General features: G+C 41.6%; 2 protein-coding genes across 4 annotated transcripts in view; one reads left to right on the plus strand and one right to left on the minus strand.

The window, feature by feature from the left end:
• Nucleotides 1–1,998: 1,998 nt before the first annotated feature.
• PDZD11 (PDZ domain containing 11) lies at nt 1,999–5,479 on the minus strand. 2 transcript variants are annotated; one of them, XM_004449743.3, is made up of 7 exons: nt 5,384–5,479; nt 4,635–4,734; nt 3,676–3,759; nt 3,353–3,409; nt 2,992–3,090; nt 2,704–2,764; nt 1,999–2,549 (listed from the first exon to the last, which is right to left on the minus strand). In XM_004449743.3, exons 2-7 carry the CDS (start codon nt 4,719–4,721, stop codon nt 2,515–2,517), a joined length of 423 nt encoding a protein of 140 aa, XP_004449800.1. In that variant the 5' UTR covers nt 4,722–4,734; nt 5,384–5,479; the 3' UTR covers nt 1,999–2,514. The 2 variants fall into 2 exon arrangements, with proteins under 2 accessions (XP_004449800.1, XP_004449799.4); XM_004449742.4 differs by lacking the exon at nt 5,384–5,479 and adding an exon at nt 5,179–5,377.
• An 80-nt stretch (nt 5,480–5,559) lies between these two features.
• The window catches only part of KIF4A (kinesin family member 4A), a 178,218-nt gene continuing 169,533 nt past the window's right edge, over nt 5,560–14,244 (plus strand). Inside the window, exons 1-7 of one of the 2 annotated variants that reach the window (XM_058291023.1) lie at nt 5,560–5,634; nt 5,735–5,816; nt 5,971–6,111; nt 6,223–6,337; nt 9,945–10,135; nt 10,758–10,850; nt 13,713–13,879. In XM_058291023.1, coding sequence (XP_058147006.1) covers nt 5,992–6,111; nt 6,223–6,337; nt 9,945–10,135; nt 10,758–10,850; nt 13,713–13,879 — 686 coding nt within the window. In that variant the 5' untranslated portion in view covers nt 5,560–5,634; nt 5,735–5,816; nt 5,971–5,991. The remainder of the gene's footprint in view (nt 5,635–5,734; nt 5,817–5,970; nt 6,112–6,222; nt 6,338–9,944; nt 10,136–10,757; nt 10,851–13,712; nt 13,880–14,244) is intronic. The other variant, XM_058291024.1, reaches the window with a different exon arrangement.

Raw genomic sequence — 14,244 nt, forward strand, 5'->3', positions numbered from 1 at the left:
AGACAGTATCCTTTCTTCCAGTTTGCTGGGGTTGGGTGTGTACAAGAAGGCAAGCTTCCCTTGCTGAGCTGATGGCCAATCCATGCCTGAGAGGTACTTATGGGAAAATGGGACTAACGTTAGCCCAAAGTAGCTCCCTGCTTTGCCTTTAGGGAAAGAGGAATCCTAACTCCTCTTCTGTCTCTCCTAGAAGCCACCTCTGGAGGTTGAGATGACTCCAGTCACCTCACTCCATTACCTTCCTTAACGTGCACTTCAGTGGTTGAAATCCAACTGGAGTCCTCCAATGATTCAGCCTCCAAAGTCACTGTTCCTGTTGATAGATTGGGCTCTCTGCCTAATTCGATTAGATTTGTTTTTGTCTCTGGGCTTCCCAGTACCAGTCCTTCTCTCCTACCCTCAGGCTTTTGGTTTAAATACTTGGCCACTTACCAGCTCTCTTCCACTTTTCGGGCTTAGGACATAAAACAGAACCCCTGAAAGTGCTATCATTTTTTTCTTGACTGCACCTCATAGTTATTGGGTGGAAGCTTCTTGCAGCACCAGGGAATTCCACTTTATCTTCTCTGATTGCTAAAAGACATCTGTAGGGGAGGCAATTCTACAGCAGCTGGGATTCTTCAAAGGCCAATACAAATCATTCTCCACTGTTTTCTCATTAAGTCCCTCAATAAATGACTGGTCCTTTAGCCTCAGTCTGGTATTGCTTGCACCTTCTCCATGCTATACCTGATTCCGCAGTGCAATTGCATCATGCTGGTGCTCCAACTGAAACCACTCCAGGTACCTCAAAATGAGAACCAATTAGGGCAAGAGGTTCTTGCCTAGTAGATCCATGGCACATGGCTGACTTACCTACCATGTTCATCACACTTCTCAGATGAGTTGTTTTAAAACCTATGAACCTCAGGGAGAAACTTGAACCTCAACATTACTCAATTTGCTTTAGTGAAAATATCTAATTCTCTATTTTCTTTCTCCGATGGCTATGGGGGTAGGGGGTAAGGGTGGAGCAACAGAAAACAGGAGCATGGAATGGAAGGGGTTTTCCCAAGTATAGACATTGCTAAATTCTCTATCCAGCTATGCTCACAGGGGATGTTGCTACCTAAAGAGGGCACTAAGCCTCCAGAAGAGGTAACCTTAGTAATGCGAGGGTAGGATTTATAGGAAGAGCCAGAACTTCCTATTAGAGATGTATTACTATTGTTTAGAACTGTTTCCCATATTTGAAGACTCACCTTAGGGTGCTTATGTAAAAATTCAGATTCTCAGGCCTCACCTCAAACCAAGAGAATTGCACAGCAAGGGAAGAACATAGAAATATATAATTAAGCTGCCCAGGATTCTTATGAGGTAAGTTTGGAAAACATAGGCCTAGGTGGCAGAAGATGAAGTCAGTCCTTGATCTGGGAACTTCATCATAGGGACACATCACCCCATTCCTCATTAGAAAACTTTTAAATTCTAAAAGGGTATTTTGAACAGGTCAATGAAGACAGCTTAAGGTGTGGCTTGGATCCTGTAACAATGGATCAGTTAACTAAAGATCTAAGAACACGGCAGAAGGTTATTTGGAGGCTGGAATGAAGAAAAAGGGGAATTCGCTACTCAATCTACAATTTGGATACCAAGAACCAATCTCTTACTGCTGCCTCTGAAAAGAGATGCACTAAGCCCCTCCCTTAATACAGTTCCAGATCAAAGAATATGGGAAAGGAGAAGATAGGATTAATACTGTCCCCTGCAGAGAAATGTCCAAAGCTCACAAGGTAAGGGGCAGTGTTTCTTCAAGTACCCCTTACCCTTATGCCATTCCTATTATACTGTGGCTAAGGTTCCTGGGCCACCCTAATGTTCAGGTCAGACACAGGTAGTTGTAAAGTAGATATAAGGCTGCTCTGTTCCTTCTAGTGGCTTCTCTCTCTGGAACAGCTTTTTCTTACCTCAGTACTGTTGTACAACCAATCGGCATCATTCAAAAGTCATACACCAACATTTCCTCAGCATTGCCTTTTACTTTTTTGGGAGAAGTTAGGAGGACAGGGGAAAAACAGGGCCCCACTGGAATCTCTGAGGTGTATGAGACCACTGATAGCACAAGGATGGGATAAGATGGCCAGTCAGATTAGAGCGAAGATCCTGGGGATTCTTTTTTTCTATTAATTTCCATACTCCAATGAAAGTGATATGGCATTTGTGAAAGTGTCTAGCACATGATATTCAGTAAGTGGCAGATGCTTTTTCTAGCAGGGTCCCCCCACAGGCTTGGTTATACCTAGACATCATCCTCCTTTCAAGGAATGAAGCTCACCCAGAAAACAAGGGAACTAAAAGTGCAGTGCAGTTTGGGTAATGCAGTTTGCTAGCTGGATCAGTGCAGGCTCTCACTGTCTCCCCAACCTCCTTGCTCTACTAGGCCAAGGTAAGACCGAGTAGTTTCCCAAGTGGCTTCCCCGGGGCCTGGCCAACTGGTCCAGGCAGATTCCATGTGGAGGGATGTGGGTTGTGACTCTAGTGCACAGTCCTTTCTTTTTGGCGATGATAATCTGGGGGAAAGAAGAAAGAAAAGGAGGAACACAGCAGGTTATTTTCAGGCCTGGGAACCAATTCCCACTCCCAGCTTGCAGGGCCTCTAGTAATCGGTATTTAAAGAGTTCCTACCCAGGATCCTGCCAGGTAAACAAACAGAATGGCACTTACTGTAGGGAAAGAAGCGGACACGCATGCTGATTTCATGGGCTGTCTTCAAGATCTCAACAGCCTGGAAGGAACACAGCAACTTATACAAATGAAAAGATACAACCCACAGCAGAACCATAATGTGTAAAGTAATTTGCCACTCCAACTTTCTGGGCCATTAATAGCTGCTTCCCTCTGGTACACTTCCTCAGAGCTTTCTTGTCAAGTTTCAGTTTAGCCTAATCCTGTTCAATCTGTCCTACCTCGGCTGGCTGCCTGCTTCACCACAGCCCAAGTGGTGTGCTTTACCTTGCTGTGCTCAATATCTTGAAAATCCACATCATTCACAGCTAGGACTTGGTCCCCTTCCTGAAGTCCAGCTCGATGTGCATCAGAGTCAGGAATCACCTATTGGTGATAAGAATATGTGTGATTGGGGTGCAATAATTCAAGAAGTCTTCAAGTGAAATTAAGTACTATTGCTTTTTTCTGACAATGTAGGGAGATGGATGGTTTGCCAGGTGGAAAGTTTTAAATGGCAAAAAGGATGTCCTCATTAAGCCCCATCTATGAGTCCACTGAGTATCCTTCTCCCAGCCCTTGGGACATCAGGGTTCTGCAGTCTATAACAACAAATTAGCTATCCACATTGCCCACAAAATTCACACACCTTGGAAATGAAGATGCCTAACTGAGAGGCCTTTCCTCCTCGGATGTTAAATCCCAACTGTAAGACAAGAGCACAAAGTGGGGGATCAACGTAGATCACAAACACATGAACATTTAGTAACAGCACTGTAAAAATTGTGTCCTAAGGAAAGTCAGAGGTTGTGCAAGTGGTATCTCAGCTTTTCTACCTACAAGCAGAGTAGTTTCCTCATCTCCTTACCTCCTTCCCAACCCACATCCCCACCTATGGCCAACCTCTGGGCCTGTGTTCCTGGTATAGACAAATCTAGCCTGGAGTAAGAGGTATCTGCTCCACAAGCTCACCTGAGCTCCAGGAGGCTTCTTCAGTGTGACAATCCGGGGCAGAAACTGGGTTAACTCATTGTTGTAGTCTGGGTGGTATACCCTCTGCAAGACACAGCAACCCCAGAGATCTTACTAGCAGTCTTAGATTTCACACCCACCTTCATCTGGAACATTAATCACCCTAAAGTCAGGAAAAGGTAAAGTCATGGAATTAATTTAAATAGAACAGATAACTGACCAAATGAGTAGACAGAAAGTATGGGGAAGTAACAGCAGCCCAATTGCTCCCTACTCCTTTACCTCTTGACAGAATGACTTTTCAAAATGTGAGGCACTGGTGTGAATGGACCCTAGCAGGAGGCTTCCATAGGAAGCTCTCAATAAATGGGCCCAGGGAAGCAGATGTGGCTCAAGTGACAGGGCCTCTGCCTACCATATGGGAAGACCTGGGTTTGATCCCTGGGGCCTCCTGGTGAAAAAGAAGAGAAAGCATGCCTGCACGGCAAGCCGAGTGCCTGTGAGTGCCCGTGCAGCAAAGCTGAGTGCCCGCGCGGTGAGCCATTGCCCGCGCAAGTGAGTCACGCAGCAGAGACCAGGAACTGAGGTGGCACAACTGACAGGGAACCTCTCTCCACATCAGAGGTCCCCAGGATCGAATCCCAATGAATCCTAAAGGAGACAGACGAGAAGAGAAGACAAAAAGAAACAGATATAGAAGATCACACAGCAAATGGACACAGACAGCAAAAACAGAAGGGTGGGGAAGGGGGAGTGGAAGAAAAATAAATAAATGGGCCCAGCTGCTCAGAATTCAGCTCCTGGACCCTGGTTATGACAAGGGTGAAGAACCCATTCTCCACTTAGTCTTCTAACCTGACAAGGAGGGCAGCAGAAATACTGCTGCCATCCTCCCTTCCATGCATCATCTCATTCCCACAGGAGAAAATCCTCTACTCAGGGGCACAGATGGTACCCACCTCATGAGGGGGGATCCATGCTGGTGGATTTTCATAGGCAGGCAGGAAAACCACCGGATAGTCATCATACGGAATCCGACTATCCATCTCGGGTAAAGACCTGGAATGCAAGGGTAAATCAAAGCAGACCAAAATGTGGCTCAAAAGGGACAGCAAAAGTCCAGCAAGTTTCAGAAAGCAGTCCCAACCAATACCAAGATTAGGTGATAAAATTAGAGTAAAGAAGGAAGAAAAATGACAAAAGGGAACTATGAACTTTTCTGAACATCTGCTAGGTACTCTACAGTAGCGGTTTTTAACCTTTTTGGTTCCAAAGACCCCTTAGCCAGTCAGGTGAAAACCATGGCCCCCTTACTAAGTCCACACTATACCGTGAATTATTTAATAAATATATCGCACCTCCATCAACACGTTCCTACAAGAACAATGTTGTGTTTTTTTTGAGTTTCAATTCAAGCTCACGGACCCTTGTTAAGAACTTCTGCCTTACACAGGCGATATTTCTCACATTAACTCCCCCAAAGTAAATGTTACATCTACTTACAGAAGAGGAAATTTCGGACGCATATGAACTCCAAGGGAGTGCTGATTCCGACTATGCACAGGGACCCCCCACACACACACGTGATTAGTAATATGGGAGGTCCTCTGACCAACCCTTCCTTCACCACTAGTAAACTTCCAGATCCCCACCCCGCACCCTGCCTGAGTCCGGGGCGCCCAGCCACATAAACCCGGAACCATCTCACCTGCAGCGGTCTAAGCCACTGCGCAGCCTCTGGAAACCGGAAGCGGATGCATGGATGGGCCAGAAAGGGGAGGGGCCAGGGTACCCTGGCGGACTCTTCCCCTCCCAACGTGTGGGCGTGCGCGCGCCGATGTGCGTGCTCCGCCCTCAGAGTGTCTGCGCTCCGATTGGCTGGCACCTCCGGGGCCTATTTGAAACTTGGCGGTTAAAGCTCCGGTCGAGACAGGGCGGCAGGAGACCGGGAAAAATTCGGTGAGTTAAGGAAAAAACCCCTTAGCTCAAGATCCTGGTATCTTGGGGCCTTGGTCCTCTGTCGCAGTCTCTGCTTCGGGTTTTTTTCTTTCCATTTCAGACGCCACTTTGTTCTCTTCAGAGTATTGGGCTCCCAGGCAGTTCCGTCGTGGCCAAGCCTGCGGGAGAGTGACTTTCCTGAGGTAGCGATCCCGCTGGGAACAGGAGGCTGCCACTGCTCCTGCCGAGTTCCGTAACCCCCCCCCCCCCTCCGAGGAGGGCTGGAACTGAGGGAGGACGCCCTCCCATCCCTGCCGACCTACTAAGATTCATCAGCAGGCCTTTTTTCCCCCACAGAGACGGTGCTGAGGTAGGATCATGAAGGAAGAGGTGAAGGGAATTCCTGTTAGAGTGGCATTACGATGTCGCCCTCTAGTCCCCAAAGAGATTGGCGAGGGCTGCCAGATGTGCCTTTCCTTCGTACCCGGGGAACCTCAGGTGTGTATCAGAGTCCTGCGGCTGCCTCTGAACAGCTGGGGCGCGACTGGCGGCAAGGGGCGTGGTCTAGTCTTTCATTCGTGCTTAGGCCCTGTCCCTTGCCTTCTCTAGGTGGTGGTTGGTACTGATAAATCCTTTACCTACGACTTTGTGTTTGACCCCGCTACCGAGCAGGAAGAAGTCTTCAATACAGCAGTAGCGCCACTCATAAAAGGCATATTTAAAGGTGAGGCTATTCAAATCTTCAAACGTTTCTTGAACATATGCTATGTGCCAGGTTCTGTGTATGGGCCCTGCAAGTATAAGAATGAATAAAACAAGTCCTGCCTTCAAAAACCCCACAGCCCAGGAATTCACTCAATAACATCTGTGGAAAATCCCCCTACCCTTGAAGTTAGTTTTATACTGTATTTGCTTTCTGTGATTCTGCTCCTCTTTTACTTGATTATATTTTTATTTGTCCTGCAACCTCATTAGATTATGAATTCTTTGGTAGGTGCTGATGGTGACCTGCTTCCCAGCGATTTCTACCCAGTGACTTTAGTTCATCTCTCTAGGCAAACAGAAATCCTCTTCCAGGCAACAGCTATTCATATATATTTTTCCAGTGATGTCATGGCTCAGAGCTCATTGCACACTTTGTTTCAAAACTAAAAAAGAAACTATAATCACAAACTTAGAGAAAAGTTGCAAAAAACAGTATAAACATTTGAGAGGAGTTGTTCACAGATACACCTCTCCCTGAATACTTTAGTGTATATTTCCTGCAAACAAGAACTTTCTCCTACATAATCACAGTACAACCATCAAAATCATGAAATTAGCATTGCTACATAACAACCATCTAATCTTCAGACCCCATTCAAATTTCACCAGTTTTTCCAATAATGCCCTTAAGAGCAAATGGCACTAGTTCAAAAATCATACATTTAGTTGTACTATCTCATTAGTCTCCTTCATTCTAAAACAGTTCTTCAGTCTTTCTTTGACTTTCATGGTCTTGCGACTTTTGAAGATTACAGGCCAGTTATTTTACAAACTACCTCAATTTTTGTCGATGTCTACTTATTATTAGATTCATATTGTTCCTTTTTAGCAGGAATATCAAAGAAATGGTGCTGTGTTCTTACTGAATCCTATCAGGTAGCACAGGATGTCAATTTGTTTGATTACTGCTGATATTCATTTGATTAAGGTTGTGTCCATCAGGCTTCTCCATTATAAAGTTAATCTTTCTCCTGTTTACATATTCTGAAGACTTATATAGCTCTAAATTTCTTCTAATTAGCCATCCCCCTTTTCCTTTATCTATTCCTGAAACCCTATGATTTCCAGATCCTTTGTTATCCTGGTCATTTCCTGAGAATGTACCTCCACAGCTTAATAAGAGCACTATAGTTCTATTTTCATATTCTTAACTTGGGATACTTTGAATATTATAGTCTTAGAAGCAATATAAAATGGAAAGTGATTCCATTGTATGTGTGTTGTTAACATCGTACTCATTTGCAAAGACAAAGCCAGTATTTTTCACAGCACCCTTTTTTTCCTTTATTTTCTTTTAAATGTTACATTAAAAAAATATGAGGTCCCCATATACCCCCCACCTCCCTCACCCCACTCCTCCCACATCAATAGCCTCTTCCATCATTGTGGCACCTGGTGAATACATTCTGGAGCACCTCTGCACCACATGTACAGTGGTATACATTGTAGTCTGTACTCTCCTCCAGTCCACCCAGTGGGCCATGGCAGGACACACAATGTGTGTCCGTCCCTGCAGCACCGCCCAGGACAACTCCAAGTCCTGAAAATGCCCCCACATCATATCTCTTCTTTCCTCTCCCTACCCTTAGCAGCTACCATGGCCACTTTCTCCACATCAGTTTCTTCCATTACTAATCACAATGGTTCCCCAGCAGAACACCAGTAAGTCTACTCTAATCCTCTATTTCTCCATCCTGTGGACCCTGGGATGGTTATATCCAGTCCCCCTCTACATCAGGAGGGGGCTTAGATTCCACATGGATGATGGATGCAATTCTCCTGCTTGCAGTTGTAGGCATTCTTGGCTCCCTCACAGCACCCTTTTGTACTCTGTACTCACAATACCACAAAGTCCTAAGTAAAAAAAGCACTGAAACCTGGTTTCCCAAGTTATTACTATATATACATATCCACGGTATTGGGGAAAATTATGGAATTTTATTATCTTGCCCCATAGTTATGCCAAGTGATAGCAATCTATTACAGTGAAAATCTCAAATTAACATCTTATGATTGTTCAGAATGCCATGGTCTTCGTTTAGACCAACAAGTTCATTCAAAAGTTCAGAATTTTTCTTCAGACTCCAAATTATCTTCGTAAACATTAGATAACAGCTTTGACATAAATATGATGACCATTTAACAGAGAAAGCTTGCCTCATGTTCCTTTAGAGCAAAACTTCCTAAGATCATAATTTTTCCACTTTGAAATAAGGTTAGCTTCCAGGTGCCATGCCTGCAGTTTTAGTAGCTATTACCTTACAATTAATTAGAGTCCCAGGGGTTCTTAACAAGGGGTCCATGAGCTTGAATTGAAATTCAAAAAAACATTATTGTGGGGACATGTCGGTGTGGGTGTGACGTATTTATTAATACACAGTATAGTGTGGACTTAGTAAGGGGTCCGTGGTTTTCACCTGACTGGCAGAGGGGTTGGTGGAACAAGTTTAAGAACTGAATTAGACAGTGAGTAATAACAATTGAAGTTAATGACAATAGCCCATCTATTCTCTACTGGTTTCTTTTCTAATCTTGGTATAGTTGTAACTGAGTTTATCTGCCTCTTATTTCAGTACAAAATGTAAACTTATGAAATAAAAGAAAAACTACCAATGACAATTTGGATTCTCTGACAGGAAGAAATATACAAATTGATTTTAAAAGTAAACTTCTTTACTGGAATTAAACTCAGGCAGAAATATACTTTGTAGATCGTTCTGCAAATTAGTGATAACAGATGACAACAAGACACAGCCACTGTTTAATATCTCATTCTATTTAATAATTTAGAAAGTGCAAACAAGCAAAAAAAAAAAAACCAAAACAGGAAAAAATCACCTACCATTCTATTACACCATTTTGAGATAAATATCAAGATATTATTAACTTGGTTTTTTCCTATTTATGTAGTTACCCTTTAACAATTACTTTTAAACTGTTTTTCATTTAACTATATTGTGAACAACTTTGAATGGATAATTCTTTACCAGTCCTCTATAAAAGCAAAGGACATACATCACATTGAATTATACCTAAATGAAAGCATTTCCATGAGGAACCTGGTCTGTATGCATTCTGAGAGTTCAGATAGGGAGCAGGTGCTTTCATTAACTATGAAGAGCAAATAACATTGCCTTTTCAAATGAAGACCCTTTTAACCAAAGAAACATATTACAGAATCCCTCCTATTTGTATAATATCTACAACTTATTTAATTCTCATAATTTTGAATTGCTTAAGATAGAGAATAGAATTATAAAGTCTGAACAGCTTTTTGACAGATATTTGGCCATCTTCATTATCTGCTTTAATTAAGTGTCATACTTCCTAGCTTTTAATGGCTATTAAGAGGGGATGCATTCTGGGGGTATTTTCTTCTTTGCTTGTTTTGAGTAGTGCTAAGTTATGACATTCATATGGCTTTTTTTGTGTGTCTTCTAATCCTAAGAGACTCTTTTAAGAGAGCAGTCTTAACTTTGTTACAAGTAATTGCTGAAGGAAATGGAGTATGTTGATTGGATAAAAATGTTCTAGTCCCACTATGCATGTGACTTCTACTTTGCTAGGATACAATGCAACGGTCCTGGCCTATGGACAGACTGGCTCTGGAAAAACCTATTCAATGGGAGGTGCATACACTGCAGAGCAAGAGAATGAACCAACAGTTGGGGTCATTCCTAGGGTAATACAACTGCTCTTCAAAGAAATTGAAAAAAAGAGTGACTTTGAATTTACTATGAAAGTATCTTACTTGGAGGTAAGTGATTATCTTTATTCTGAATTCAGAATTATCTTTGTTAGAAAAATAAATTTAAATCAGGTTTTCTTGGCATGACTCAAATTAATAAACTGCATTTTTAGTAAATTTCATTTTAATAAATTGATAGAGAAAACTAACTGACTCAGTTGGGTCTGGCTCCCAACCAATTATTTCCTTGTTAGAATCATCTGTTTAATCTGATTGTTACAGAAGTTGGCATTACTATATAAAAAGATGATAGGAATGCCTTAATTCCAATTTCGACTATTACTGATTCCCTGTAGAGTCTTCAGAAAAGTATTTCTCTTTTCCGTTTTGAAGCTTAAGTGATAATGCTGCTGTTTCATGAAGAATGTTATAAAAATTGGGTGAAATACTGAGCTGTGTAAGTGGTGATATAGTGTGTTTATTCAACAGATATTTATTGAGCACCTACTATGTGCCAGACCCTGTCCTAGGTCCTTGGATATAGTAGGTACTTGGGCTATATCAGTGATTAAAACACAAAAATCCCTGCCCTTGTGAGAGCTTACATTGTAGTGTACATCAGTATACAAGTAGATTGGCAAGTTATATCTGTTAACATCTTGTTTTTCCTCTTTATTTTCAACGATATCAGATCTACAATGAAGAAATCTTGGATCTTCTGTGCTCATCTCGTGAGAAAGCCTCTCAAATAAGTATACGGGAGGATCCTAAGGAAGGCATCAAGGTGTGTTGGTCTGCTATTTGATATCATTAAAAATGTTAAGAGAATACTAAAGTTCACATCCCCTTTTATTAGCCACTGTGGTTTAAATGACTACTAACATCTCAGTCTTTCACCTTTTCTGTAGACCTATTTCCCTGTTAATCTAGAATTCTTAGATGGAGCCTCTTGTAGAGAAGGAATGCAGAACTCATATTTTTTTTTTGTCATCTTCTAGTTATATCTTGAAGGAATGCTAATATCAATTATTTAAAGAGTTCTAAGGCTGGACTGCCCAGTATGGTTACCACTAGCCACAGTGGCTATTTAAATTTATTAAAATTGAATAAAATTTAAAATTTTGTTCCTCAGTCATACTAGCCACAAAATATTCCATAGCCACATGTGGCCTGTGGTCATAGTGCAGATATAGAGCATATCCATGATCACAGAATATTTTATTGGGCAGGACTTAATAGACATTGTGATAGGCTCTGGAAGGATATAAAAACAGTGAAAAATTAAATAAATTTAAAAATGTAAATCATAAGTACCATAGGAGTAAGAAATCACTTATTTGAGAGGCTTATATCACATGGCATAGATAGAGGATGAGGAATTGTTGCTGAATACAAAATTTGAGGCAAAGTTAAGAGTTTCATATGTGGGAGTGGGCCAGACCCAGAAGCCAGTGTTGGAAAAGAACAGAGCTTAGATCTAGCACCAGTTTGGTTATTCAGGAGTAGGAAATTCAGAGCCTAAAAGTGGATAAGAATAAGTGGTACAGACTTGGGAAAACTTGGGAAAATTATGTCTTGCCCATCTTCCTCTTTCACTCTTCGCCTGTCCAAAGTAAGAAAGAAAGTGTTGAAGGGTTGGGGTACAGGTGAGCAGCGGGTTCATATGCTTCTTATTTCTTTTCCCCCTTCTGGATCCTTACATTGATAACCAGATACTAAAGCAAGACTCAAAGGATTGGGCCTATTTTGAAAGCCTGATAAGCTTGGAATATAGGAAAATTATATGGATAGTGGGGATCAGAAACCCAATTAAGAAACCCATACATGCTATCACTCAAAAGAATGTTGATACTGAGCCAGCTTTTGACTCTTTTACATGTCTCATGCAAAGGCAAGAATTAATTCCCAAACATTGTTTAAGTTGAAATTTATAAATACAAAAAAGTGTGAGTTTGTGGCTTAAATTGGGGTGGGGAAGGATAGTTTGTAAGCACTCTTCAGGTGGAGAGGTGGGATTTGGGTAAGAGAAAAAGTAATAGGAGTACCTTAAGCAGAAAAGCAGAAAATATACTCATCGAGGTAATAATACTAGAGGAGTCCAGCTGGATTAGAGGATTTGGGTTGGGAAGTAGTAGGAGATGAGTTAGGACCAGATTATGAGGCTAGGCTAAGGAGTTTAGCTTCTACCTCTGTGAATAGTATATAAGCTATTTAACACTTCTGAATGAAGGATTGCCATGGCTATGTTTACCAGGTTTTTATCTTAATATGTGTATGCTGTCCAACTAAATTAGCTCCTAAACCTTAAGAGAATATCTTAACATCTCTTAATCATCATCATCTACCACAGGATTTAGTAATTTGGTGATATTTAAGTAAGCAGGATTTTAAGAATATTAAACAGAAATGGATTGAAAAGAAGAAAATGCTGTGGTGAAGAAAATTGGGGAAACTGTTGCCTTGTTTTCCAGGCACTAAGGAATATGGGTCTAGACTAAACAAGTAGATGCGTAAAGGAAAAGGAAGCAATGGATTCAAAAGAATGACTAGCAGTTGGTGATAGATGGGATATAGAGGAATGGGAGGAGTTGAAGGCAAACCTGAGCTTTTGAGAATATTGAGAATGGGAATACTATTAACAGAAATGGAAAAGTTGTAGAGAGAATTAATGTTGGTATAAAGAAGATGAATATGATTTATAATTCACTGAGTTTGAAGTATAAGTAACAAGCAGTTCGAAAATTCTGGGCCTTTATAAGTTTGGGAGCTATGAAGTAATAAAATCAACACATTGAAGCTAAAAGGGACTTCGTAATCATCATAATCATCTAGTCCAGTCCTCAGAGGCTCCAAGTAATTTTGACTTGTACAGGTTTTCCATGTAGATACACCAAGCCTAGGACCATGTTCTCCTGGCTTCCCAATCCAGTGGAAACTGCCATGCTTTTCCCCCTATTGGAAATGAGGTATAAAATGGGTCATGTGGTTTAGGGAAGAGCATGAGGTCACATGGAGGGAAAAGTAGTAAAGAGAAATACTCTAGTTGTTTGTATTGCCCTTGCTGTCCTCAGGGCCAAAGTTTGCCTTCACTTGGGGTTCCCTGGAAGTCCCCTATCCATTGCTACCCTAAAATCTAGATATGTATTCTACCTCCAGTATTAGCTGGCATCCTTGTTTCTGAAGTCCCTAGGGAAGATTGAAAACCTTGGTTCCAGTGATCTTCAGTCCTCATGGGGAAGTGGCCACGGCTCAATCATTTGTGCTCCCATCTACCATATGGGAAGGCCTGGATTTGTATCCTGGGGCCTCCTTGTGAAGGGCAGTCTTGCCCGCATGCCACAGAGAGCTGCAGGCCCACAAGCACCATGGAGCAAGGTGCACAACAATAACAAAAAGAAGACAAGTAAAAAAAACACAGATGAGTGCGCAGTGAATGGACACAGAGCAGACAACAAGCAAGCCGCAAGGCGGGGGAGGGTAAAAAAAAATTTAATTAAAAAAAACAGTCCTCATTATCATGACTGTTCTATTTAATGAGATTCTACTGGAACATCAAGGCATAATTTTTTTAACCACCAATCCCTATATTTCTGATTTAGTATTTGAAGTATGAATTATAAGGGAATTTTCTCTTTCTCTGAATTAGATTGTGGGACTTACTGAAAAGGCTGTTTTTGTTGCCCTGGATACTGTTACCTGTTTGGAGCAGGGCAACAACTGTAGGACTGTGGCCTCCACAGCTATGAACTCCCAGTCTTCCCGATCGCATGCCATCTTTACGATCTCCATAGAACAAAGAAAGAAAAGTGACAAGTAAGTTACAATTTAAAGAGTCAAGGTTTTTAATGTTCTTCTAAAGTTGAATAATACAGTTATCTCTTCCACATTGCAGGGCATGGTACCCCCGCGATCTGGAAAATCCATGTAAAATTTTTTGGACCTCCCTTTGTACAAGTGAAGTCTGCATTTTTTCTTTTTCCTTTATGGGGTGTTTACAGTACCTTTTTGTAAAATTTGGGTTAAGTATTATACAATACTATACATATATTTTCTGCATTTCTGAGTTTCTAAACTTTTTTTGTGTCATCTGCTGGCCTTCAAGTGTCATCTGTAAAAAATTTCCATTTAATTTTTTATGCTGACCTGCAATATATCGAAACGATGGGGAAATTCCATGA

The sequence above is a fragment of the Dasypus novemcinctus genome, chromosome X, assembly GCF_030445035.2.
Source record: "Dasypus novemcinctus isolate mDasNov1 chromosome X, mDasNov1.1.hap2, whole genome shotgun sequence".
Lineage (NCBI taxonomy): Eukaryota > Metazoa > Chordata > Mammalia > Cingulata > Dasypodidae > Dasypus > Dasypus novemcinctus.